The following is a 26,316-nucleotide window of genomic DNA, read 5'->3' on the forward strand; positions in this document are numbered from 1 at the left end:
GGCCCTTCTCGCCTCGCTACATTCGCCCCGAAGATTTCCAATATGCGACGTCCACCAGTAGACAGCTCTTCTCCCCTTCGGCGGTCTCCATTTGGGCATCGCCGCATTCGACACCCTTCGGAGACTTTGACTCAGTCTACCGACCCCTTCGTCTACTTCCCCAGCACCAGCAGGCGAAAAGAATGTTGAATTACTTGACCACTGTAATTACCATCCTCGGCCTAGAACGTATTGCTACGTTCTAAACCTACACAGTTTCCTTTCTATAGTTGCCCACTGCATACTATAGAAATTCAACCGTGCCCACCATGTACGGTTTAAGCACTCGCCCGGTACCGTACAACCCTACCAAAGGCCGAGGATAAATTGAAAACTTATCCTCGAACCGGGAATCGAACCCAGTACCCCTCACCACAGCGGCCACATACAAAGACCGCTAGGCTATGAGGCCCTTAACCTAACCTAACCTAACCTAACCTAACCTAACCTAACCTAACCTAACCTAACCTAACCTAACCTAACCTAACCTAACCTAACCTAACCTAACCTAACCTAACCTAACCTAACCTAACCTAACCTAACCTAACCTAACCTAACCTAACCTAACCTAACCTAACCTAACCTAACCTAACCTAACCTAACCTAACCTAACCTAACCTAACCTAACCTAACCTAACCTAACCTAACCTAACCTAACCTAACCTAACCTAACCTAACCTAACCTAACCTAACCTAACCTAACCTAACCTAACCTCGTCGAAGACGTAATAGAGAATCATCGACGTCTTACGTCGTTGTTGCCATGTAATAATATCGCGTTTGGACAAAATTTATTTTTCATCTGGCGCCATCTATTATCATGACCCCAAAACATTTTAACAATACCAAATTTTGTAAAATTATACAATACATTATTTCACAATACAATATTAGTTTTAGCTTAGCCAACGGCCCCGGCGATAAAGTAGCCGAGGAAGGTAGGCCTATTAGGTGCTATTAAAAAAAAAAAACTTAACCTAACCAACCAAAAGAAATCAAAAAATAATAATAATAATAACAATTGCGAACAAAAAAAAAAAAAAAAAAAAAAAAAAAAAGAATGTTGAATTACTAGACCACTTGTAATTACCATCCTCGGCCTAGAACGTATTGCTACGTTCTAAACCTACACAGTTTCCTTTCTATACTTCCATGCCCTCTGCATACTATAGAAATTCAACCGTGCCCACCACGTACGGTTTAAGCACTCGCCCGGTACTGTACGGTACCGGGCGAGTGCTACCCTACCAAAGGCCGAGAATAAATTGAAAACTTATCCTCGAACCGGGAATCGAACCCAGTACCCCTCACCATATGCAGCCACATACAAAGACCGCTAGGCTAGGAGGCCCTTTGAATGTTGAATTACTGACCACTGTAATTACCATCTTCGGCCTAGAACGTATTGCTACGTTCTAAACCTATACAGTTTCCTTTCTATAGTTCCATGCCCTCTGCATACTATAGAAATTCAACCGTGCCCACCATGTACGGTTTAAGCACTCGCCCGGTACCGTACAACCCTGCCAAAGGCCGAGGATAAATTGAAAACTTACTACTACTTCTAATTATTTTCTGATATTTGCTTTAAAATAAATGTTTTTTGCCATTTTCTATTTTAAAGGAGTACCGAGAGTTTTTTACGCCGGTTTTTCTCTCGGCCTACTCACTCCGTCTTCTGTGCCAATGAATGGGATGTCTGCGATACAAATTTAACGACGTGGAATAAGTGATACCTGTATCTTATGTTACATAATTACCTATCCTTTTTTATTTTAATTACATATTTTAAAAAAACTTTTTTTCTTTTTTTTTAAATCAACTTAATAGTACTTTTGGAAGAAATGTATGATTCTAATAATTATTATTATTAAAGTTAATATTAATTTGATAATGTATTAATATATTTTAATAATGTGAAAAAATAATTCACTATTATATGATTGAATGTAATGTAAAACTACCATTTTGTAAAGCAAATTTGCATACTATTGTTTGTGGCAGAATGTCCCAAATTTACCATTTTTCCTACATTATAATATATTTCCTTATTCTTGAAACAACAATTTATATTTTAGAAATTAAAACCATAATTTAAAGATCATACTTTTTATTGACACCTTCTACATACAATGCTGAATTTTGCCATTTTAATGGTTCATATCCAACACTAGTAGTGTTTGGAAGCAGGTATCTTGCAAATAATTCTAAAACTTGTGGTCCTTTTGTTGATACATTATAGTATGTGAAGAGATCTGAAAACATTTTTTTTTAATTTCCTTTGCAAATAAACAATGTATCTTAAAATTACCAGTCTGCTATTTAATGATATCTCTTTATGACAAGCAATAGAAGTTACTTTGAAAATGAGGCTGTATAACAGTTACACTTTTATACCTGCCATAATGTCAAGGTTATTTTACTCACCAAGAAGTGGTGGTTTATGAGAATGTAATGCGCTAGGAATACTTGCAAACACCACATTCTCTGGCACTTTTAAGTCCCCCCTTCTTCCAATAATTAATCTTTCGTATGGTTGTTTTTTTGATCCACTGCTAAATGCGCAAATAGGCTCTAAATCTATGGTCAACTTTAACCAATACCATGTTGTTACATATTCAACACCCCATTTAGGAAAAATTTGTTCCTTGAGAGAGTTAATATTGCTTGAGGAATTTGTACACCACACTGCTATAAGGGTGGTGTCAGAAAAAAGATTGTTTATTGGTATTGATGCGATTTCTTCATTATACATCATTGAATAACTGAAACAAGTAATAATCACTTTGATAAAGGATTAAACTATGAAAACATGAAGGATTTTAGTTTTAAGATCTTTAAGAAAACACAAAAATACTTATATGTTATAGGTAAGTTACCTTAGTTTGATAGCTGCCTTCTTCAGTCTACGAATATATTTATTCCACCATGGTGGATCTGCTATAACAATATCATATTTATTCCCATCCAATTTTTTACATTCTTCTTTAACACAACCACATATGAATCTGAAATTGACAAACTAACATATTTAAGAATAGGTTATTTTCCAAAGACAATTTTATGGAATTTTCATTCAAATCTAAGACACTAATCCTTACCTAGACTTTCCTGGTACTAAAAAATCAGAACCTTCTATTTGACATATCAGTGGGACGTCTGAGCTATTACCGCCACTTGTATCTTTGTGGTCATAATCAGTTGATTCAAATAAATTCTTGGAAAAATCCCTTAAAGAAGAAGCATCCACTGTGTCGTATTTATTTTTTACTGCTGTTTTTAAGCCTGTTGGTAATGAGGCAATGAGATCATTGTATAATGCTTGTATAGTTAAAGCCTAAAAAATGGATTATAAGGTAATAATAATAATAATTTATTTACATAGTAGGTAAAAAGGTGATGGTAACCATTAGAGGAATTTATTGTGTGGCTGTAATAAGTTTACCAAATTTAAATATGATTGATTTTAAGACATAGATTAATAAGTACCTCTTCAAGAACATTATCATTGTGCTTCCTCTTCCTGAATAGTTTATTTGGTTCTTTACTCCTTTCACGTTTTATTGAGAACAACTTAGGCGTTAAAGTGTAGGGTTTTCTATTATTTAGTTCTCTTACATTGGTGTAACATTTGTTAACAAAATCCATATGGTCTATTAAACATATATTTTCCTTACTGAATATTATACTCATTATTTCAATTTCGTATTAAAACCTTGCTTCTGTACAATAGTAAACAAGTATGTCTATTTTTATAAATATTTTTTACAACATACCTAACAAATAATTATTAATTAACAAGTTTTATGACAGTAGACCACTGACCAAGTAGAGATTATAGAGTGCATTATATACACCACAGACCACAGTTATCTAAAGCACTAGAAGGTATAGGCCAATTAGTAAAGACTATGGCTAAAATTTATTGTGATGTAATGAATTTATAATATGGTGAGAATTCATCACAGTGATATTCGACTAATTCTAAAATTCACATCATAAGTCTTGTTTCTGAATCTTACCCTGAGGCTCGTATTTCAAAACTTCAATCAAACTGATTATAACCTGTCAAACCAATTTGCTATACATTATATTTCATTATACATTTGTATACATATTAATTATCTATTTGACAGCACCAACATGAGATTGTGACTTGAGATAAAAATCACAATTCGGACCTGAATCAATTATACATAATAGTATTAAAATATTATATTATTTAAATTCATAATTTTTATTCCCCGATACTATGGGATGTTCTATATTTTTATAAATCACAACCCATTTTTATCTTTGTTAAATTGATATATTTCTTCACAAACAACGGTAATTAATTTATATTCTTATAGAAAGGCTCATAGGAAAAATACATGCTCACGCATCTTAAAAGTCTGTCTTGAGTGACGTCTGTTTTATTCTTTTCTAAGTGTCCTGTATTTATATTGCCACATACATCAAAATCGTATAGAAAATACTACACCATATAGTATGTACATTTTAGTGCGTATCTACGATACGCTACAATACCATGTGTTAAGACAATATAAATTACTGATGATCAAATAGGTCTTCTTCGGCCAAGAGGTGATAATTCGAATAAGGGGCGTTCAAGACATGATATCAGTAATGAACAAGAAATAGTGGAATGTACACAGTTACTGTACTATAAATAGACAATATTTATCCCTAATTAGCTAGCTTGGGTTACCATCTACTTGTATTTGGGATGGCAACTTTTTGTGGGAAAAAATTAAAAGATTGAAGTGTTAATAAGTACGCATTGTTTATATAATAGTAAAGTAATCAAATTTGCCAAATCCCGTTAGCTCTTTCCGTTCATGACAATGACACTAGTTTTGTTCTTCTTCGGATAACCGTCGGGGTTCATTGTCTGCCACCGCCAGAAGTCTGTACCTGGTGTTTCAAAGGCGTAATATAAATATAAAACCAACAAAAGCAATCTATTATGTTTTGCTAATAATTTAAAAATGATTAAAAACCTTTAATTAGATTCAATTAGTATTTAACCACATCCCGTTTACTTTTCTCTGTTGATAACTAATTTTTCTCACAATAGATTTCTTTAAACATAAAAAATAAGAGAATTATTGTGATACGCAGCTGTCCGTTTGATGTCATAGGTAAAATGGGAAAGCGCAATCTAACAAATATTTATTGTTGTCATAAATCTGAATATTTGAAGACACTCACACATCTGTTCAATACTACGAGTGGTGGTCCAGCCCAGCTCAGTGTTAGCGAGAGTGGCGTCAGCCCACATGGCAGTGATGTCGCCCAGTCTTCGCGCCACATACTTCGTTGGCACCTTGGTGCTCGTCACCCGCTCAAACACGTCGACCAACTCTTTAACAGAAACACCTCGCCCTGTGCCTAAATTGTAGATCTGAAAAAAATCTATTACTAATAATTGTCATCAGTATAGTAATTGAAATTATATTCATATCATATTGTTTAGTAATAATAATGATAAAATTAACTTTTTTAGTCTCTAACTAACCTTTAGACCGAGATGAGAGCTGCACAAGAGATTAAGCGCTGCCACGTGGCCGTTGGCTAGATCCATCACATGGATGTAGTCTCGGATACCTGGTCATTAAAGCAAATGTTAGACAACTTTCAACAGCTTAAAAGATTCAAATTTAATATGGCATTTATTGTGTTTAGTAGTCGTCACAACTCACCAGTTCCATCAGGGGTGTTATAATCATTTCCAAAAATGGTGAGCACTGGCTTCTTGCCCAACGCGACTTGAGCCATGAAGGGCATGAGGTTTGTAAACTCTTTTGTCGGGTCCTCCCCGATCAGCCCAGAAGGATGTGCGCCAACCGGATTAAAGTATCTCAGAGATATTATGTTCCATTTCTGAAAAATAAATTTTATATACTGCGGACGTAACACGTGCTGTCCTGCATGATGTTTCATGCGGTTGGGATATTTAGCAAGAAGTATTATATTGACCCTAATTTGTCAAGTTAAACTTTACAGACGAAACAAAAAAAATACAAACATGAAATTAATTAGGAAAAACAAAATTAGTTAAATAAATATACAAGAAATTAACTAACTACTCATTTGCGAAGAAAATTAAAAAAATCTCGAATTTTCAATTTTGCAACGAAGAAAATATTTTTTAATTCATACAAGTTGATGCCTCGATGTTGATTGTTCTAATTAAGAGACGAGAGCTTAACGGCCTTGACCTTATCGTCGGCTCCCCGAGAACTGGTTGTGGACACATCTGTGACCTATGTATTATATGTATCATAGACACGTTATCAATTATTCCTTTGTGACAACGTGTGGCATGGCATGGTTTTTATGTTATACACACGGTACGCTTATGAAAAATATGCATGTGCATGATGTCACAGATGACAAATTGTCGAGACTTACCGCATCGGCAGCGCTTAAATCCTTAAGCATCTCTTCAATGAAGTACTTGGTTCGGCCGTAAACGTTGGTGATATTGCCCGTGGCATGTGTTTCCGTGATGGGCAGATGTTTTGGCTCCCCGTAGACCGTGCACGATGACGAGAAAACCATTTGATAGCAGTTATGGGATCGCATAACCTAAAGTTTTAAAAATAAATTTTGCATCAAATCAAATCTGCGGAGGCATAGTTCCGCAAGAGATGAAGTCGCAGCGCAAGTCAATAGAAACACCGCCATACCTCCAATAAGTTGAGCATTCCCAGTAGATTATTCTGATAGTAGAGTAACGGTTGTTGCATTGACTCTCCGACCGCTTTCAGCGCTGCAAAGTGGATCACGCAATCTATGTTGTGCTGAAAACATATTATTGTTGCGTTATCGACCTATCTACCATGTACCCATACGATAGATTCGTATTTTGCGAAATACAATCTGTGATAAAAATCTTCATACAACATACGAATCGTAAGTGCGAAAACATGTAATACTAGAAAATGTTATTAGCTACGCTTATCAAGATATTTCATACCTTATCAAAAATGCCATTTATCTGCGCTTTATTCAAAAGATCCGCTTCGTAGAAGGTAATTTTCTTTCCCGTGATTTGTTCCGCGCGATTAAGTGCCGGCGACCCTTCTTCGTCACCGACAGCATTCGCGAAGTTGTCTATGGCTACAACATCATATCCAGCATCCAGAAGATCAACCACGCAGTGGCTACCAATGTACCCGGCGCCTCCCGTTACCAGGATGGTTTTAAATTGAGGCATTTTGAAGCCGACTTTCCCTATAACCAAGAATAATAATGATAACCTTTCCAAATTATCCACATCTTCGTGGTGGCGTTTCACTAAACAACAAAACAATGTGCAATAATTTTAAATTATGAACTGCCTAAAACCTACGCTTTCCAGTCACGTCTTTTCGCAATACGGATGAGGAAACATCAATTTGCTGCTGAGCGTGATTATCACATCTCGCACAAAAGCATCAAACACGCCTTCATGTTGATTTCCATTAATAATTTCTTTACAATATGTTTTTACATACACTTAAATGTTATATCAATGTATATCAAATTAAAAAAAAAGTTAATCGTGATCCTATTGATCGATGATGATTCCTTCTCTGAACTTAAAATTCAAGGGAAGGTCAATTCACTATTATACATTTTTATTTCCATTGAGTTAATCGTCATTATATACGTTACTGACACGATTCATGTCTTATTATTTTTTTCACGAGTGTGCTTGTTAAGAAGAATTCAATAAAGTAGCTTTGACCATAGTAAAATAATATAAAGTATTCAATTTGCATTCAAAGCAATTTAGTATTGCTGTTCATACAATCTTATTGAATATATCACGCTTCTTAATCATACACGGTTTTTCTATTAAAAGTCCAATGATTTCACCTTTTATGTACTCTTTGGGAAATGATTAGTTACCTAGTAGACACGATGCAATTAAACTTATCTGATCGAAATGCAGGTTTCATTACTCACTTCTAGGGGTGAGTTTCTAACTCCCATGCCTTATAATCCAGAGGGTTGGGTTCGTAAAACAATAGTTATATCGCTTTGAAAGGGTACGAGATTTCCAAAAAAAATAATGATTCATTCCTGATCGTCGGGGTCGGGGAGTCGGAGTTAAGCAGCATGTTTGAGATTTGTGAGATGTTAGTGCATAAATTAGATATTAGGTTTGAGAAAATAAACTATAATACTCAATATAAGTTTCTCCTTAATTGATAATATACCTATTTAATTTTATTTCTTACGATCCAGTTGAGTGTCGATTCCCATAGTAGTAGGAATCTAATCACCGTTATGTTAAGTTTAGAATACACGTTTTGGCTTTTATAAATGCTCGATAACTAATAGAATAACTCTTGTCTCTTCTTCACCCCCGTAAAAAGCAATTATTACTCGACACAAATGGGTAGAAATTAATTAATAAAGTAATTTGTAGCTTTTGTTATAATTATTATTCGCTTAAGTTATTTATAGCTACCTAAGTAAGTAGAAACTATAAAATACTGTCTAGTTTTGTACCTGGAGGAAGCGGTTTTATTTTACGTTATCGAGATAACTGTGAACCGATCACTTTCACACAAAGGTACCGTTATTCTATACACTTACGGTTGATTTCGTATCACATTAACCACTGTTACGCCGCCGACTACACTAAATATTAATTTACAAGTATTTTCCTTTTGAACGAAGCGCGTCTGAACTGTCTGCGCGCGCTACAGACTTTGAAGCCGGTGATTAGCGAGCGATGTCCGCACGAATTGCACTCGGCGACGTCACCAAAGATGCCTCGTAAAACGTTACACCGAAACGAGCGCACGTCTACGATCGATACATATAATTCAACGGTTAATTTATCGATCGAGATAAAAATGTCATTCAAAACTATTGTTCTGCTTTCCTACGCAATCTAAATATATAAAACAAACACGACTTATAACTGAAGATCGGCTGAACCGATGTTAGTTATCTCTTTTTTGGTGGATTCTTGCGCTCCGAGCAGAATAAGTAATTAAATATCGGCTAAGTTATCAAATAACAATAAATAATTAATTCTACGTGGTGCCACCTGTTGACAAAACCACGCATCGTTTTCGCATTTCTTTCACATCGAATTCCTGTGAGTTCAAGAAATTCCAATCTTGATGTAAATGAGGAGATGCATAACCAGGCTTTCATCTTGATCGAAGACATGTGTTACATCAAAAAATGTTGTATATCAGAAAGTGCTTTAACATGCAGTATCGCAATAATGGCGCTAGAGAGAATAAATATGTAAAACTGCAATTCCTCTTTTGCAATGGCAAGCAATCAAATATTTCGGTATTTGCAAGAAAAGTTGTATTGATATACTCATTACCTTAATAAAATCCTAAATTAAGTTTAACTAAAGTTAACGATATTACTAGACTGTTAGGCGCAACGAAGTTAGCCGAATCAGCTAGTAAATTAATAAAAGAAATCTATACAAATAGTTCGTGATACTGTACTGAGCACTAAATACTAAATCTTTAAAATCCAGTTTTATATAAAAATAAAGTTGGAAAGGAGGAAATTAGATCTGTAGACCACACTAATTTATGAAGCTTGTATTTCTTTAATTTGCTAAACCCACACCCATAAGTAGCCCATTTAGTTCAGCCGTGCGGTGTAACAGACAGTCGCGCCAAGCGGGCCGTTTGCCCGACAGTGACCTCGTCATACCCATTACCTGGCGGATCACACTACTTTGCAGCTACATCAGACATTGTATTGTAATGCTTGAAATGTTAGAACGCGCAAAAAATTATGTTTCGTAGTTTACTTCGCCACCTGTTATAGGTTACTGTCCACGTTCAATAGAGCACATAATTGAAAGGTCGCATGCAGTCCCGGTACATCTTGGAGCGATTGGAGTAGATAGTTAATTCTACCGAAGCAATAGTTATTTCTATTTATTGCCTTTTACTAGGTATTTATTATTTTTATTAAATATTATATTTTTTATTTTTATTAAATGAATAATAAAAATAAAACACACAGTACCAGATGAAGTATTTAGGTAATTAAATTAGTCAATTTATAAAAGAAAAGTTCTCCTACGCAAAGGTTTTGTTCTCAGTAATCGTTTATCCGCCACGACGTAAAATAAAACACGTGGTCATAGTCAAACTTTATTCCTTCCTTGGGTTCGTTTCATATAAATGAAATGAATTAGATCCACTGAACCAGACGAAACACGTGATCCTCGCTGCAAACACCCTCGCAGTTCGGTCAGACGTTTCACATTCTAACAATTATTTAACAATTAATTCTCGAATTCAATTAATAAATTCACAATTAGAAAATGTTTAAAATACAGAAAGGGGAAAGGGTCGGAAGGATCGTTATTTATCGTGAATCGTTTCGTAATAAATATGTATAATACTTAATCTCTACATTATAGAATATATTCACAATGCTCCTACGCATACTTACGTACATATAGTACGTTTTGAAAAACAGGAACTAAATTTGTCAAAAAAACTCGTGCGTTCAATACTGAGCTCCAATCAAAACATTTCGGAACGAATTGTGCGACTTTACAGTCTTAAAGTCTTACTGTAAATCATTGCTACATATTATTATCGCTAACTGTTAACAAAATACCATTTGAGAAGCTTTCTCTTAAGGTCAAATAATACGTACGCACCTAACGAACTAAGATAAAGCAACATTAACTTAAGAGCTAAAACATAATTAGCAAACACCTAACTTGTGCCGGTAAATGGTTTATGACTAGTCAATTATTTTAATAAAAATACTTAAAGTACATATAATAACTTTGGTCGCTGCACCATTTTTTTTTTCGTTATAGAATTTTACAATTTTTTTATATTATTTTTGTTATTTAATAGCCTTCAGGTCGCAAAGCCAGGTCCTCTCCTCCTGCACTCGAATGGTCACGTTGCTTTCTGAAAAATATCAATGAAATTAATTATATCGAGCGAAAAACAACGTGAAGGCATCGGCTAGTGTGACACGTACCAGCTCAATTAGCCTTTTTGGCGTCCTTGGAGTCCTCCTTGGGCTGCCCCTTTCCGAGTATTTTGGCGAGCGAGTCCCAAATGCCGCCCAAGAACAAGGCGCTGAAGAGATTCTCAAAAGGCACGAAGGGGTCGTGGATGCCCAGCAATATCGAAGATAGCTGTAATCAAGCGCAGGACTCTCTCGTGACGACGTTCTTTCGAAAAGCATAATCAAACTGCACATGAAAGAAGAATCTGGAATACCTTGAAGTAAACAAAGAAGATGACGATCCCGAAGTAGACGAGCGCGTGAGGCGCGGAGATGAGATCCGTCTTCTTGTCCAGCACGAAGATTATTGAGGCCACCAGAGAAGCTTTTGTGTAACTGGAAATAATATATTAATTTAGATTTCAATCAGTAGCGTCCTCGTCGAGAAGGGATGATGATTGATGTTTTTACGCGCCATCTTTTGCTATCCTCAAATACTTTAAAATGTGATGAGGAGCATGATGTTACGATTACGAGTGATGTGGGAGACTATCCCTCCTCGTCTCGTTCAAGCATACTCACACACTCACACTTCAAAAACTTGGCAATAGACTTACAAGGTGGGCTGCATGGTCTCCATGGCGGTGGGGGTCCAAGCGCCGCGAACCAGCCTCTCCACTAACTTGGTGAAGCCAGCGCCGTTGCCCTTTATCGTTCCTGGAACATTTTAATCGTTTTATGAGTGAGTAAATCTAGATCACTTAATTTATCCAGCTATCCTAAGAATCACGACAGGAAGAATGAAAACGCACCGATGATGACCATGATGATGTAAGCGTTAGGGTACAGTTTAGCTGCGTGAGATACTCCATCGTACACTTTCTTCGCCCTGTATATCTCCTTCATGGCCGCAGCCGTCACCTTCACGGGAAGGAATTTGGCAACTTTGTACCCCACGTCGAATGGCGTGTAGAACACCACGTACCTGGAATATTCATAATATGCAAACGTTAGTTAAGTTTCAGGCATCTTTGCTGAAAATTTCAATTTTTGAATGATTAAAATAAATAATTTATTAAATATTTAACAGACATTTGAACCTTGCATGCAGCTGGTTTCAGGACTGAAGATATGTTTTTGGTTTCTGATGCGGCAGATCCCGGGTTCAGAACTCAGACGAACCCGTAAGTAATAATTGTATTTTAAAATATTAGTTACCGTAACTATTCTCCAAATACAATCTCCGAACTCAATGGTCGGTCGACATATACATAGTGTATATGCGAAACCACTGAAAATCTAGATCCATTGAATAAATAGAGGAACACGTTACGTTACCATGTAATCGTTCCTATCAGTAGCTGTGGTGTGTTTTTAAGAGGGGCCAGAATGGGCTCCCCGAGCAGCCCGTTGGCCACCATGCCGCCCGCGAAGATCACTAGCATGGTGGACAGCCAACACGCTAGAGGGTGTTTGCGAGAGAACGCTTGTGCTCCTGTTAAATAAATTGACTGTCTGTTAAACTACAACTAGTGAGACATTTGCCTATATAAGCAAGATTAGGATGGGATTGTACTTCGTGAACCCAGTTATTCGAGACCTCACACGAGCTAAAGCGGTTCAATAGTGGAAGGATAATTTTATCAATTATTTGGCGTAAGTCAATGTGGCTCGTTGGTCTAGGGGTATGATTCTCGCTTCGGGTGCGAGAGGTCCCGGGTTCAAATCCCGGACGAGCCCTTCGAAATTTCATTTTTTACTTTAGTAGCCAACGATATGTCCTTTTAATACTTTTTTTAATATCATGGTTAAAAGACGTTGTAAAAATATTAAACTTATGTAAAGGTTGTTACTTTTACAATAGAAGTTATAATAATTACAGTTATTTACGTCATCTTTTTACTTATTTTACGACGTTCTTAGTATTTATTGGCTAAAATTGAAACCTTCGATCAGCGCTTGTTTGACATAACAATGAAAAACGTATTTAATTTTTATGCCCGAAGTGAGTTTCAGGTGAGCATTTGGGAAACATGCAAATAGGACTGAATCTGATAAGGCCCTGATAAATTTGTTACCGCTTGATAACAATGCGATTTAAATATAATGTTCCGTAATTAATGAACATCACAAATTACGTTAAATTAGGTATCATTTATTAAATATTACATTCCGTAAACGCACACTGTGAACATTTTGTTATACAGGGAAGAGGGAACTGATCTATTTTTAACTTGTATCGGTTTATTTTAGTGCTTCGTCGTGGGCACCCAGACACATTAAATAGTCTGTTTCCATACGACAGAGGGCCGTTTTAACGTGCGAAAGTCATAATAGGCGGGAAAAGGTTTATGAAAATACATTACCAGCCCCTAAATCTTCCCTCACGGCAAGAGCGCATAATAATGAATGCGCGATGTCGAAATATGGATACATTTTCAGTTTAATGACCTGATTGGCCAGGTCCAAAAACGCCTCGGGATCCATGGTGAATATTTTAAAGAAGCACTAAAAAGAATAAAGCAAAATTGTACACTAAACACCGACGATTGTGCGACACAAAGTGTCCGCGACTATCCGCGGGCGACGATGCCGCGAGACTGACTTCGGAGTTCGGCTTGCTGAATGCTGAGTGCTGACATAGGAATTCAAGTCACTAGAGGAAAGGGCTTTAGATTATTTTGGCGCCTCACCATAGACCGATAGGATTTATCTGATGTTTTCTAAGTGGCCGATTGCCTGAATCAGAGATTTTAACTAAATTTTCATAGATTTAAATATTATTTCAGTTAATTACCCATTTCATATTTTCAAATGTACTATCACAGTTTCCGTAGTGTAGCGGTTATCACGTGTGCTTCACACGCACAAGGCCCCCGGTTCGATCCCGGGCGGAAACAAGGATGTTTTTAGCATTTTTTTATTTGAAATCTATATTCAAATCAAATACGCATCAACTTGAACAATAAGGGTTAATGTGGAACAAAAGTATAGACAGAAACAATAAGACTCTTTCATTTTTACAATTTTTATTATTAAAAGTATACAATATTAGAAATTAAAAAATAAATTAGCATTGAATATTATAATCGTAATTAAATATCGAGAAGCAAAGGCTCAATTTCATTTCTCTTCAGTCTTATTGAGTGGACACAGCCAAAGCTTTGGGATTTGCGAGAGAAAGCCGTTTCTTCAAAATAAATAGAGGTGAGAAGGTGAAGAAATAGATGTTATTAGTTTTCCTCAATGGGAATAAATATTATTATTATTATTAGCTATTTCAGTATTATAAGAGACCGCGCCTTAATACTTAGGCGCACCTCTTTAACGGGGAATATAGGTGTCATTTCAATTTCTAACGTTACAACTGAACGAAAGGACGTTTTAATTTTATTATTTTTTAATACATTTGCTCAAAAGTTGAGAGAGTTGCGTATTCCAGGGATGTATAACGTACGGGATGAGGACTATCTCTCCCAACTCTGAAAACAATGTCTATTAAAAAGAAAAGACCAACCGCGAAGTTTTACTTTAAAAAACCATACAAGTTTTTATGATTCATGCAAATATTTTAAAAAGAAGCTACTCATTTGTTTCAATATTAAATTTAATAATTGGATTCAATGAGATAGGTTAGGCTTTTTTTTCAATTCATCTCATTAAATTTGATTTCATATCAATAAAAAAAATTTACTGAAGACTTGGTTGTATGGGCGTAGTTTCTTTTGCCTACCCAGAATGGGTGAAGAAAACAAAAAAAATATCTGCTTATATTGTTTTACGGTTGGCGAAATGATAAAAAATATAAATACTTTCAATGAATACTACGCTAAATTATAAATAACATTTAGAACACTTAGAAGAGAGACGCTCCAGCCCTCCTCGTGCTCTCACGCTCTCGTTTTAATTCTCGCCCACAAACATTCACCCGTTCACCCGTTCACCCATTCCGTACACCCGGTTGCAATAGTACAACCACCGTTGAGCTAATTCCCCGTTATCTAATCTTAGCCACCGAAGACAATCGCGTGACAACAGGAAACTCTTCCGAAACCCGACGTTTCTCTTCTTTTGTTCTTCCCACGACCGGACCTTCGATAAACTATCTCTATATAATAATATACTCTATCAATATATTCCACGATGAGGCACTGAAATGGGACGGCGCGATGTTTCGATCCGAACAAAGAATATAATTAGACCTCAACGAATTGAAAGTAAATATTTGTTTCGTAGAAGGCGATACGAGTACATAAATAAGTTAAAGACATTGACGGTAGTCGAAAAGGGCGGGCCTAGTCCTAGGCCTAGATAGGCCTAGATAGAGGCTAGGCCTGGTTCGCCCGAATATTGAGCGCAGCTTACGACTAATGTGATGAGGCTCGTTTGGGGAATCGTCGTTCCGACGAACTGTAGTCGCCGTCCGTCAACAGATCGCTTCGCCTCCAAGGATCCTGTGAAAAAACCGAGCGATGTTCAGAGATAGAGTGAGAAAGAGAGAAAGAGAGAGAGAGAGAGAGTGGACTCACCTCTCTTGGGAGTGCGCGGATCTGCCGTTTGCTGAAATTTGAAATATTGACTTTTAGGTAAACGAGAATGACTGCCGTGAGGTGAGGAAACGGGCCTCGCGACACCTCACCTGTCTTGGGGGCGGGGTTGGCTCCGTTCCGCTCGTGCTGTTCGCACGCGTCTCGGTGCCCCTGAGCGGAGTCTCTCTTCTCCGGAGTGGAGGTGACGATCTCCTCCCGGGAGTCTTCGAACGACTCGTCCGTTGTTTCCGCGTCGCTCCTCGTGTTCGCGACCTGAAACGATTGTCGCTTCTGCTTTAAATCAAACAAAAATAATAAAGCTTCTAAATCGAAAGTTATTTATCCGTTAACGTGTTGAGTCAAAACTCTTTTACAAAAAACGGACACCCAGGAAATGAAATGGATATTTAATTTTGTGACGTAATCTGCGTACACACAGACATGCTTCATTCGTTACATAATATATTTTGGATGTTATTTAGATAATAATACTGGTTTATATGCCGTTCCGGAGTCGTCGGTGTCCGCTTCGACCTGCACCATCTTCTCCAAGAGTCTCTCCATGCTACGCTCGTTCCTGGACACCATCTGGAATTGTGAAACGTCGTCGGGTCAAAGGCCGAGTGCGCATCGACGAATCGACGGACGTCGGCTTCTCACCACGAGCTCGTCTCCGCTGCTCTGCGAGTTGTCGTTGGGGCAGTGAGAGTTCCTGAAGCACATCGTGAACTCGATCAGAGAGTAAATGCCGCTTCGCCAAGACGCGGTCTCGCTGCGCGCGCGCATCATTCGGCTGCCTTGGTACTTCAACGTACGCAAGTAGCGACGCTTTCCTTGTATGAATATCACCTGGAAATTGTAACATGGCTTCACGAGTTACTAAAATTAAAACCCCTGCCGCTATCGGCCCCTGAGTTTGCCGCGGTTTGTGGATTTATTTATTTAAGTTAACATTTCAGTCTAGGTAGACACACGAGACCTGATCGAAAAAGCAGGCCTCTTATCGATAGACTCATGCTATTTAAGACGGCAAACCCGATTTAAATCTGAATCTAACGCATTACATAAATCAATATCAATACCACATCGGCAGATCGCAGCGGCGGCTTCCCGAGGACCAAATTAATGAGAGAAATTGACTCTCTGATGACTCGAAGGGCTACCAGCAACATCAGGAAGAATACCCAGGGCAGAGGCCGTATCAACTCCGGCTGTCTCTCGTCCTGCTCCACTGGAAAGTGACGTCATGTTATGATATAAAGCAGGTAATCGAGTTAATTTCATCGTTCTTGCGGAAACACATACGCGGTGGTGGCACAGCCCATCTCGCCGACTTTTCGACAGTCCAAAGGGCTTTGTCCACGTATCTGAGGGCCGATTGACCCACTCGATAGCTAGCGGCGACCTCTGCGGCTTCGTGAAGCAATTCCTTGATAAACGACACCAATTCCATCACTGCCGTCTGCAATATAAAGAAAACAGATGATCCTTCTTATTATGACTTAATGTTATCCCAGTGTACCAATTGGTTTTCAAAGTATCAAGTTTGAAACTATTCCATGATCATGTATCTACTAGGTCATGCTTAAGATTAAGTAAACTTAAACTAAACAAATGAAAAGTACAACAACACGCCATTAATGTTTATCATCTTTCTAAAGCCAAAATTATGTATTTATTGCGACAAGAGAATTATCAATGAAAAAGATAGCTAAGTCGTTATAATTAATAATACGTAATAATATGCAATGTAAACCACCTTACGTAATTATGTTCGTAAGATGAAGAAACGTATAATAATTAATCAACACTTTTTCATAAGAATAGTCAACGCAAGGTCGCCAAGTACAACCTTCTGACGCTAACTTTTATTTTAGCGTCAGAAGGTTAGGTTTGACCGTAAGCGGTTTAACTAATGTTATATACCCGACGTGTCGATTGTAATTCGTTTTATATTCCCGCAATAATATGTAGTAAATGTGAACTTTCCAGCAAATCCAAACAATAATTATTATTATCATGTAAATAGTAGACACAGTTATCAGGAATCGATAAAAATTTAGAATGTAACAAAGTTCAAAAGTTACGGTTGTGAAGATAAACTAAGCATATTTATCGCCACTAATTGATGGTAATTTTGAAGGTTCAACTTCACATTGTATAACTTTTCTGGTTCACATCTCACTAATCTAGAACTGATAAGAAACCACATCTTTAGATTCTAATAAATATTTAAACGTTACAAATATAACATTAAATTAGCTCAAATATAATTTATTATTATAATATCGCGTGATAGTAATAGTGAGCTAATTATTCCCTTACGGGCGAGATAATAAAATTTTAAATTAATTCCTTTATTTATGTCCACACAGCAAAATAGATTTATATGATAAAAACAAAGTAATAAAATAAATGCAATTATATAATTAAAGCAATAATTTTATTACAAACCGTTTAGCACAATCGTCGAACTGCTTTATCACCAATGCTCGTTTTATTGATACATAATAAAACAATTAAGATATTCAAACTACATTATAAATAATTTAAACCTGTTTTTATTATCTCAATTTATTACATTGCTGGCGTTATTTTCAATACCTATTTTAAAAAGTCCGAGAAATATGATCTTGTAAGATTTCCAATATTTACCGGACGAGGGTTTTTGTCGCAGTTGCATGGACGTCATCACAACATGAGGCGTGACGTATAGTAGGTGGATTACTGATTTCTTAAATGGTATAAGTCCTTAAATTAGCATTACAATAAAAAAATTACTAAACCGAACGGAAATATCCAACTCGGGAGATTTGGCGACGATGTTTATTTATTATAATATTAATCGATTACGCAGACGGCAAACATAAGTTGACTTAATCAGTGATGCTTTGTATAACCAATGTTTCTAGAAAAAAGTGTGTACATAATATCTTGCGTTAGGTATATAAGTAACCTACCGCAAGATCTTTCGTAGTTACACTATGAAGTCTAATATGACACCAATATCAAAATTGTTTTTAATAAACGCATAATTACAATAATGGCTCTATCGATCGAACTCCAAGTTAAACAATAAACCAACCGTTGCATTCATATAAGGAAACAGTATTGGTATTTACAATAAAAATTAACATTCAACATACAAGTTTATATTTTTTTAAATCAATAAAAAAGATAAACTATTAACAAAATAGGATCACAACAGTCAATAACAATCAAGAAGAATTATAATCTCAGATTTTAAAGAGTTTTCGTATATTCATACGAGATCTCTTTCAAAAATATGGTAATCACTTAACATCAGGTGGATTTGCCTCGTTTGCCTATAAATGAATAATGCACTGTAAACCTTAACTAAATTTATAATCAAAGCGTTAGCGCGTTACAAGCGCCAGCCAGCGCCATCTATTGGGACGTAATATATCGAATCGTAAGGAGCCAAATTGCTTTAAGAACTACTTAACTAATATTATGCAAATCGTTATCTTAATATATATTTATTTCAATTTTTGAGTTACTTCTCACCTTCTACAATTTATTAATTTAATGTATTAAATATGTTTTTTTTATTTTAGCCAAGATTTTTATTTACCTTGCTTTTGCAGCACTTTGAAGTAATGGTTCTTAATGACATCAAACGCCGGATATTATAATGAGTGCAAGAACTAATAATAAACAATAAGTAAGGTCAGGGGTTAGTGCAATCACGCTGATATGGCGACAGTCAAGACAAATATCTTCAAACAAATTAATATTCATAATTGCACTTTTCTAACAAATTGTGTTTAATTAATACATATCAGTTAACTACTTACATTATTTTTTAATTAGTAGGGAACCTATAATAAAATACTTATAAACTATTTAATCATTCATGAGCAATAAGTAATTGAAAAGTTAGTATGTTTACCTAACAACATTTCAAAAGATTTAAGGACCTGTTAATTAGTATAAACGGTTACATTTATATCAATATTATTAAGCTGGACAGGTTTTTTTGTTAATTTGGTTAAAGTTTGAATTTCTGGAACCCTGTAAGACAATCCCAACAATATGAAATAGGAAAAATATATTTCTAAAGTAATTCCTAACTGGCATAGTCAGAAGAGGAATTTCTTTAAAAAAATAAATATTATATTTAAAACCAATATTTATTTCTTATTAATAGCTTTAACACAACATAATAATGGTCAAGATACCACATGCATATTTATGACATGCAAGGCAGGTTAAATTTAATCAGGTGAAACTGCAGGGCACAGAAAATTTTAAATAAAATAAAATAAAAAATAAAAATCATTTAATTCAGACCATTATAAGTTCATAGATTGTTAGTAGAGTAATACTTATATCTATATTAGCAAAAATATAATAGCTTTTTTTGTTACTAATGATTATTATATGAATTTGGAATTACATTAGTTTTCTTACTAAGTAGTAAGAAAACTAATATTACATACATCAAATGATTTATAAAATATCGATATTTTACTGGTTTTTATGTAAATATTCTTTGGACTAAAACTTTCATTTTATTTCATTTCACAAGTATGTTACTTTATATTCCTATTGAGGCCTGAAGTTATAGTGAATCTTTAAATACAGAAAATTCTAATATTGCAGCACATTTTCAATTGGAATGATGAAAGCAAAGTACAATGTTTGTAAATGTTTTAAATAGTTAGAATTTAAAAAAATATATTTATTAACAATACGAACCTTTTTTCAATGGGCTTTCAATAAATTTACTTATTGGAAACGTATTACTTCCAATAACTAATCAAGCAAAAACTAGGCAACGTACTGAAATACTATTCACAGTACAATTTCGTATTTTAAATAATCTTTTAAGACTTTGATAATTATATAGAATCAAACAAAACACTTACTTCAGACAGGAAACAGTGTAAAATAAAAGTTTAAAGAAATCGGTTATCAAAATGATTATCAAATATAATGTACTTAAATGACTGTTTGTAATAATATTTTATTTTTCAACAGCACTATACACTAGGAGCTGCTGCTCGATTTTGAACAATTTTCACAAGGTTTGGCGATTGTCGAGTGTCAAGTGTCCGGTTCATGTCAATTGTTATTAATTGTAGAAGACACTTAACTTCAATAAACTTTATTGACAAAAAATTTAGTATGGTATCCCTCAAAGCTTGATAATATACTTTGGGCAATAAACTTACTTGATATTTGACTTTATTTTATTATTTTTACATTGATAGTTAGAACTGTATTTCTATGAAATTAAATACTATACGTATTTAGTCTTTTGCTAATGATACTTAAAATGACTAGCATTGCAAGGAAAATTAAAACTATTTTTATTATAAAACACAACTTTATTCGGAATAAGCAAAGTTAGAATCTAAATAATCAATATGCATCTTCTGCACTTCTTGCACCCATCATTTTTTTTTTATTTCTATTCTTACTAGGGTTGCCTGGAAGAGATCGCTTGTTAGCGATAAGGCCGCCCGTTGCATCCCTTGTAATTTATATATACTGTGTTATTTGTATTTCTTTAGTAACGAAGTGTAAATAAATAAATAAATAATCCTTTCTTGATATTTATTTTCCACATGTACACGACCAAATGAATTGAGAAAATTATTAACGCTATTGATAATAACAAAAGAGGAACGGGCGAGATAAATGAAACTACAGAAACATTATTAATTTTGATGCCAACAATATTAATGGCATCAATAGAGATTCATGAAGAAGCGATTTCAGAAAAATTAATCGAGTACTTGACAACTATTGCTACGATGGCCATCAAATCTATCATTACACAAGCAGGTATATCCAGTGATCCTAAATAGATATCCGGATTCAACCATGTCTCAGATAACGCGACAACAACGGGACAATGTTTGTTAATGAAATATATTAAATCATTTTTCTTTGGAACAACACTCCTGTAATTCCATTGAATTATCTTGAAACTGCTTTTTGTACACTGCCGACAAAGGCGTAAATAATGTGATTGTTTACGACTTGGTGAAAAGAATTCACCTGTTTAAGATGATAACGAACAATCCGTATCCAATTCATCAAATTCATCTTGCGAATAAACAGATAGGATTAGATCATACAGGGAGATTCAGGCCAACATGGCCGAGAGAGCATGGCATGAACGAGCCCTAGATCGGGGGGCTCGTTCATGCCAAATGTATGTTCATACAATATTTACAAAAATTACACAACTAACCGAATACGCTATACGTAAATATAATATAAAGGTTACATATAATACAAAAATTAAAACTACCATCTTATTCTCTGCGTTTTAACTAGTAAAATTAAATTAAATTTACACCCCCGTGAAAAATACGTCTACCATAAACGAAGTTTCCCGCGCTTTCGCAATTCGCGGTACAGATTACAGAATTCATTAGCCTGGTCGAAAATCTAAACGCTGATAAAAAAAATAAGATGGCCGTGTGTGTTGCCAAGCATCTGCCATCTACCGTTTAAAATTTTTTTTCATTAATCCATCTGTGTTAAATAATGTTATTTCTAGTGGCTTAAATGATATTTAATATAAATGCGTTGCTTGTAGATTAATTTTATTAGTTGATACATTTTAATTCCCAAATAAGCTTGGCGACTATGTAGTTTTTATTTGTGGTAATGGAATCACTCGAAGACTCCAATAATTGTGCTTCAATGAGTGATAGTTTCTCAATGTATGAACGTTATATGAAAAGCTTTAATGTTAGAGACAATTTTTACGACCAAGACAGTGCCTCTGCATCTTCAATCAGCCGTGAGAGTTCCAACGGTGGGACCATTGACCTTTCTATTGTAGTACCACAACATGGCATTGCTACTGATGCTATTGGAGATTCCCAGTTATACAATGGCGAGAAAAATTGTGATTCAAAGGACAAATCATTATTCCTAGTCGCATCTGTGACATCATCTCATACAGATAGGTCTGACCTTGCAGATGCACGCATTTCCGATGAGTCTTGCGGAGGCAAACCAGTTTTCATTTCATCTATAATGGAAAACAGTAACAACGCCGTAGATAGTGTGCCACTATTCGAAGTAAAAAATGAAAATGTGTTTAAACTACCAATTACTGAACTGTCTTTTAATGGAACACTGAAACATATGCAAAAATTAAAACCTATAGTTGATCCTATTACTGCATTAAGTAGTTGTATGCTTTATGACACTGCAGGCAAAATTAATAATGATATTACCACCGGTAGTGAAGAGAGAAGTAATGATTCAAAGCATGACAGACTGATGGCAGATAATGCTGACTACCAGCACCAAAATATGGAACAAAAGGATTCCGATTTAGACAGTACCTCAAAATGGAATGATCAAAGCTTCTCCTCACTAGAAGCTTCCTTTGACAGTGGAGTGAGATCTCCTGACATGTTTTCTGATGGTGAAGAAATTGTGGAAGAGTCGGAAACAAAAAAATTCTGGACATTTTTACAAAATGTTGAATTATATGACAAGAAGAAATTAAAAAAAATTCAGGTTATTATTTTTATTCATCATATCAGTGTAGTAAAATAACTTTAAGAAGCTTTATGATAATGGTTATTATATCAATGTGTTTAATCAAAGCAGGACTATGCCTCTTCAGCCTTGTCAGTACACAAATTCTTGAAACAAATATTTTAGATACAGTTAATGTAATAAATGATTTGTGTTTTACAGGAAACCTTACAAGGTGTCTTGCCACCACCTTCTGTGACTACTATAAAAATTGATGTAACGGATATGCTAAGAAAGTATTACACTCATCTGCCACAATTTAATGCGAGTGAAATTTTAAATACAAACGAAAACTCAATAACACCTACCAAGAAAGTTTCCTTTATACAAATTCCAGAAACATGTGATTCTATTCAAGAAGTGACTGAATGTAAAGCAAAAGATGTGATAATAGGTATTTGTAGTACAAAACATCAGGAAGTATTATCAAATACTATACAGGTTGAGGACATTCGGAGTTTTGATACAGAAGCTCAAAAAATTAAGGAGTCCTGTGAAAACACATCTAAGTTCAACAACACTTCAAGCACACATGACCAAAGTCCTGACTTGCAATTGTGTTTAGAAACAGTTGTTAAGGAGAGCACGTGGCCTGATATTTTGAAATGCAGATACCACGATGTTTAGTAAGTACTCGTGCCACTTTTTTATTGAAGGGCCCTCAGTATTTCAAACCATAAATTTTATTTAAGTAATTCGCGTTTTGCCTACAATAATATTGAGAAAATTAATAGAAGGTTTTTCCAGCTATAATCTAAGTAGTCATCGTGAAAACTACGAAATGCTCCTACAACGCTACGCAGAGAGATTCATCGGCGCAGAGACCGATACCAGTGTCAACATTTACTCCGGCGGATCTCAGTCCCCCACCAGCGCCAGCAAGCGGAAAGCTTTGCGGCTCAAGTACGTGCACAATTATTCATAGGATTCAGTGAAGACGCTGAAAGTGTCACTTTGCGTGTCTGTGCAGGTTGGCCCAAGCCAAGTCCCCCGGGCGAAGGCTGTCCCACCTGGCCCGCCGCCGCCAAGCTTTCTGCAGCGCCGCCACCGTCGGACAAAAGGCCCTCCAGTCGAGCAGAATGGTCCTCATCGACAAGAAGTGAGTAGCGGGACCAGATCTCCCTCGGCCGCGACCCCGCGTCGAACTCGTCGAACGCCGACCGCTAACCGCCTTTAAAGTTACTTTCCGCACAGAAAGGTCGTCAACTCGGCGGACAGGCACGGGAAGACCCGGCGGACTCCCGGCAAGAAGACGCCGAGGAAGACGCCCGAGGCGGGCGGATCCGGCAAGAAGAAGGCGGTGAGGCGCCTGCTCATGGACGAGGCGCCCAAGCGAGCCCTGTTCGTGAGCCCCGAGGGAGCGGCCCTCGGCCTCTGCGCGCCGAAGCCGCTCGGCAAATCCAGGCGATCGCTGTTCGGGTCGCCCAACGGACAGACCGAGGTACCCACCTCCACCGTCTCGCTCTTTCTCGGTTCGCTTTAAATGTCTTCGAGAGAGATGATAATGTCGACCTTTATTCGCAGAGCAAAAGCGTGGACGGGGCGGCGAAGAGGAAGAGGGAAGACGACGACGGAGATTCGAAGAGAGTGAAAATGGCGAAGAGCTTGTCTTTCGGAGGCGACTCTTCCGAATACCCGCACGTGCCTCTGCAGAGACGCGCTTCGGAGTTGCTGTCCTCCAAGAACAGCGCCGAGCTCAACGATTCGCACAAGAAGGTAAGTCTGCGGCGCTTTTCGCCGATCGGCCTCTCGGCCTCGCCACTAAAGCGCGGATCGCGATTGTGTCGCAGAAGCTGCTGTGGGCCGTGTCGGAGGCGCTGCGGACGCACGGCTGGCGCATGTCGTGCCCCGGCTTCCGCGAGAAGGCCTCGCACCTGGCGCGCCTCACGCGCAGACTGCTCACGCTGCCGCCGCACGCGCACCGCCTGGCCGCGCCCGCGCTCTCCACCTCCGACACCCTGCTCAGGTGAGTGCGCCCGTCCGCCTCTTTCCGGCCCTCTCCGGCCTCTCCGGCGCCCCCGCTCTATTCCTCCTCTTTGCAGGCTCGCCCGCCGATACGCGTTCGCCGTCATCCGAGGCCGCACCGTCGAGGAGTGCTTCCGGGACGAGGAGACGAGGCTGGCCGAAGAGGGGAAGGAGCTCGGGTCGCGGCTCGGCCGCAACGCGAACCCGGACTCCTACCCGACCCTCGGCGAGAGGTTCGCTCGTGGATCGAGCTCGACGCCTTCCTTCGAGGACGCCGCCCGAGCCCGGGCCGAGAGGCAGATCTCCTTCGACGGGGCGGACTTCGCCGACGCGTCGTAGCTTTTTACGTCGGCGTTGCGGGATTCGATGGAATAATTTCTCAGTTACACTGCAGTAATTTAGGTAAAAAGTGGAATGCTCACGAGCGAATGACGGGTGACGTATATATTTATTTGACGCGGAACGCGTGGCCGAGTTCAGACAACGTTCGTCGGAAACCAGTGCACGGCCGAAGGATATTAAAGTGTACATAACGGTGGCTTCGTAAAGATTCATCTCGATTGCGACGCGTCTGCCGACAGCGTTCTCGGATTGTATCGATATAAGAAATAAATTATTTTCAAATGAAATGGACTTTTATTGTTCGGAGAGGGAGGGAAGACGAAAGGCGTAGTTGTTTAGTTGTTTTCCCAATCTTAATCTATGACAATCGGTTCGATAAGATATCGCTAATTACCGGACAGTCCCTGAGTCGCCCCGCGCTCGTCACGATGGGTTCGTCTCCGACAAAGCAATTGTTGACTGAAGATCTTTTGGAAGATTATACGTCGCTCACTTATTTGTCTAAAGGTGAAATATGTCAGTGAGTATTATTTATTCATGACGATTCTTGTGATGAAAGAGTCGCTTCGGCGAGATATAAGTGACCGTTCTGTTTCAGCCTCATGAAAAAGTTTCATTCTATCGATCCGGAGAAGGTGAACGCCAACTTTTCGCACAGATTTAGCCGCCAAGAAATTATTAACAAGTTTGAGGTTTTAAAAGTGAGTCGTTTTCTATATAATTATGCTCGGTGGGACCGTTCCCCGACGCAACTCATCAATTTCCGATTATTTCAGAACAACCCATTTCAAGACCGATTGTTCCGGGTGTTTTCTTCTGAAAATGACAACCGATTCTCCTTCGAAGATATCCTGGATCTCTGCTCCGCCATGAGCGCGGACTGTCCGCCGCACGTTAAGGCCGCTTGGGCGTTTAGGATTTTTGGTACATTTTTATTCTAAAC

At 37.3% G+C, this 26,316-nt stretch overlaps 5 protein-coding genes and 2 non-coding genes across 12 annotated transcripts; 3 read left to right on the plus strand and 4 right to left on the minus strand.

The window, feature by feature from the left end:
• Positions 1–2,132: 2,132 nt before the first annotated feature.
• On the minus strand, positions 2,133–3,887 carry LOC111003166 (DNA N6-methyl methyltransferase). The gene is made up of 5 exons (XM_045634707.1): positions 3,529–3,887; positions 3,141–3,376; positions 2,919–3,047; positions 2,467–2,804; positions 2,133–2,294 (listed from the first exon to the last, which is right to left on the minus strand). Exons 1-5 carry the CDS (start codon positions 3,730–3,732, stop codon positions 2,134–2,136), a joined length of 1,068 nt encoding a protein of 355 aa, XP_045490663.1. The 5' UTR covers positions 3,733–3,887; the 3' UTR covers position 2,133.
• A 918-nt stretch (positions 3,888–4,805) lies between these two features.
• On the minus strand, positions 4,806–8,763 carry LOC123690706 (UDP-glucose 4-epimerase-like). 2 transcript variants are annotated; one of them, XM_045634674.1, is made up of 8 exons: positions 8,635–8,763; positions 7,025–7,281; positions 6,735–6,848; positions 6,457–6,633; positions 5,745–5,925; positions 5,561–5,649; positions 5,254–5,446; positions 4,806–4,956 (listed from the first exon to the last, which is right to left on the minus strand). In XM_045634674.1, the coding sequence occupies exons 2-8, from the start codon at positions 7,262–7,264 to the stop codon at positions 4,865–4,867; spliced, it is 1,086 nt and encodes a 361-aa protein (XP_045490630.1). In that variant the 5' UTR covers positions 7,265–7,281; positions 8,635–8,763; the 3' UTR covers positions 4,806–4,864. The 2 variants fall into 2 exon arrangements, with proteins under 2 accessions (XP_045490630.1, XP_045490631.1); XM_045634675.1 differs by having other exon boundaries at positions 8,548–8,763.
• A 1,402-nt stretch (positions 8,764–10,165) lies between these two features.
• LOC111002637 (trimeric intracellular cation channel type 1B.1) lies at positions 10,166–13,621 on the minus strand. Its single transcript, XM_022272804.2, has 7 exons — positions 13,368–13,621; positions 12,340–12,496; positions 11,814–11,986; positions 11,619–11,718; positions 11,277–11,397; positions 11,032–11,191; positions 10,166–10,958 (listed from the first exon to the last, which is right to left on the minus strand). Exons 1-6 carry the CDS (start codon positions 13,486–13,488, stop codon positions 11,036–11,038), a joined length of 828 nt encoding a protein of 275 aa, XP_022128496.1. The 5' UTR covers positions 13,489–13,621; the 3' UTR covers positions 10,166–10,958; positions 11,032–11,035.
• On the plus strand, positions 12,670–12,741 carry Trnap-cgg. Its single transcript has one exon. It is a non-coding gene; the product is annotated as a tRNA-Pro (tRNA).
• Positions 13,622–13,828: 207 nt separating the features above from the next.
• On the plus strand, positions 13,829–13,901 carry Trnav-cac. Its single transcript has one exon. It is a non-coding gene; the product is annotated as a tRNA-Val (tRNA).
• Positions 13,902–13,992: 91 nt separating this feature from the next.
• LOC111002635 lies at positions 13,993–20,580 on the minus strand. 4 transcript variants are annotated; one of them, XM_022272801.2, is made up of 8 exons: positions 20,423–20,578; positions 16,836–16,992; positions 16,613–16,761; positions 16,191–16,379; positions 16,023–16,118; positions 15,641–15,803; positions 15,531–15,561; positions 13,993–15,455 (listed from the first exon to the last, which is right to left on the minus strand). In XM_022272801.2, exons 2-8 carry the CDS (start codon positions 16,981–16,983, stop codon positions 15,428–15,430), a joined length of 804 nt encoding a protein of 267 aa, XP_022128493.1. In that variant the 5' UTR covers positions 16,984–16,992; positions 20,423–20,578; the 3' UTR covers positions 13,993–15,427. The 4 variants fall into 4 exon arrangements, with proteins under 4 accessions (XP_022128493.1, XP_022128491.1, XP_022128492.1 ...); XM_022272799.2 differs by lacking the exon at positions 15,531–15,561 and having other exon boundaries at positions 20,423–20,579; XM_022272800.2 differs by lacking the exons at positions 15,531–15,561; positions 20,423–20,578 and adding an exon at positions 20,253–20,370.
• Positions 20,581–21,966: 1,386 nt separating this feature from the next.
• LOC111002610 lies at positions 21,967–26,074 on the plus strand. 2 transcript variants are annotated; one of them, XM_022272767.2, is made up of 9 exons: positions 21,967–23,045; positions 23,229–23,692; positions 23,814–23,969; positions 24,037–24,165; positions 24,261–24,507; positions 24,591–24,782; positions 24,857–25,032; positions 25,109–25,893; positions 25,972–26,074. In XM_022272767.2, the coding sequence occupies exons 1-8, from the start codon at positions 22,179–22,181 to the stop codon at positions 25,368–25,370; spliced, it is 2,493 nt and encodes an 830-aa protein (XP_022128459.2). In that variant the 5' UTR covers positions 21,967–22,178; the 3' UTR covers positions 25,371–25,893; positions 25,972–26,074. The 2 variants fall into 2 exon arrangements, with proteins under 2 accessions (XP_022128459.2, XP_022128458.2); XM_022272766.2 differs by having other exon boundaries at positions 21,968–23,045; positions 24,246–24,507.
• The last annotated feature ends 242 nt before the right edge of the window (positions 26,075–26,316 follow it).

Source organism: Pieris rapae, chromosome 3 (assembly GCF_905147795.1).
Source record: "Pieris rapae chromosome 3, ilPieRapa1.1, whole genome shotgun sequence".
Taxonomy (NCBI): Eukaryota; Metazoa; Arthropoda; class Insecta; order Lepidoptera; family Pieridae; genus Pieris; species Pieris rapae.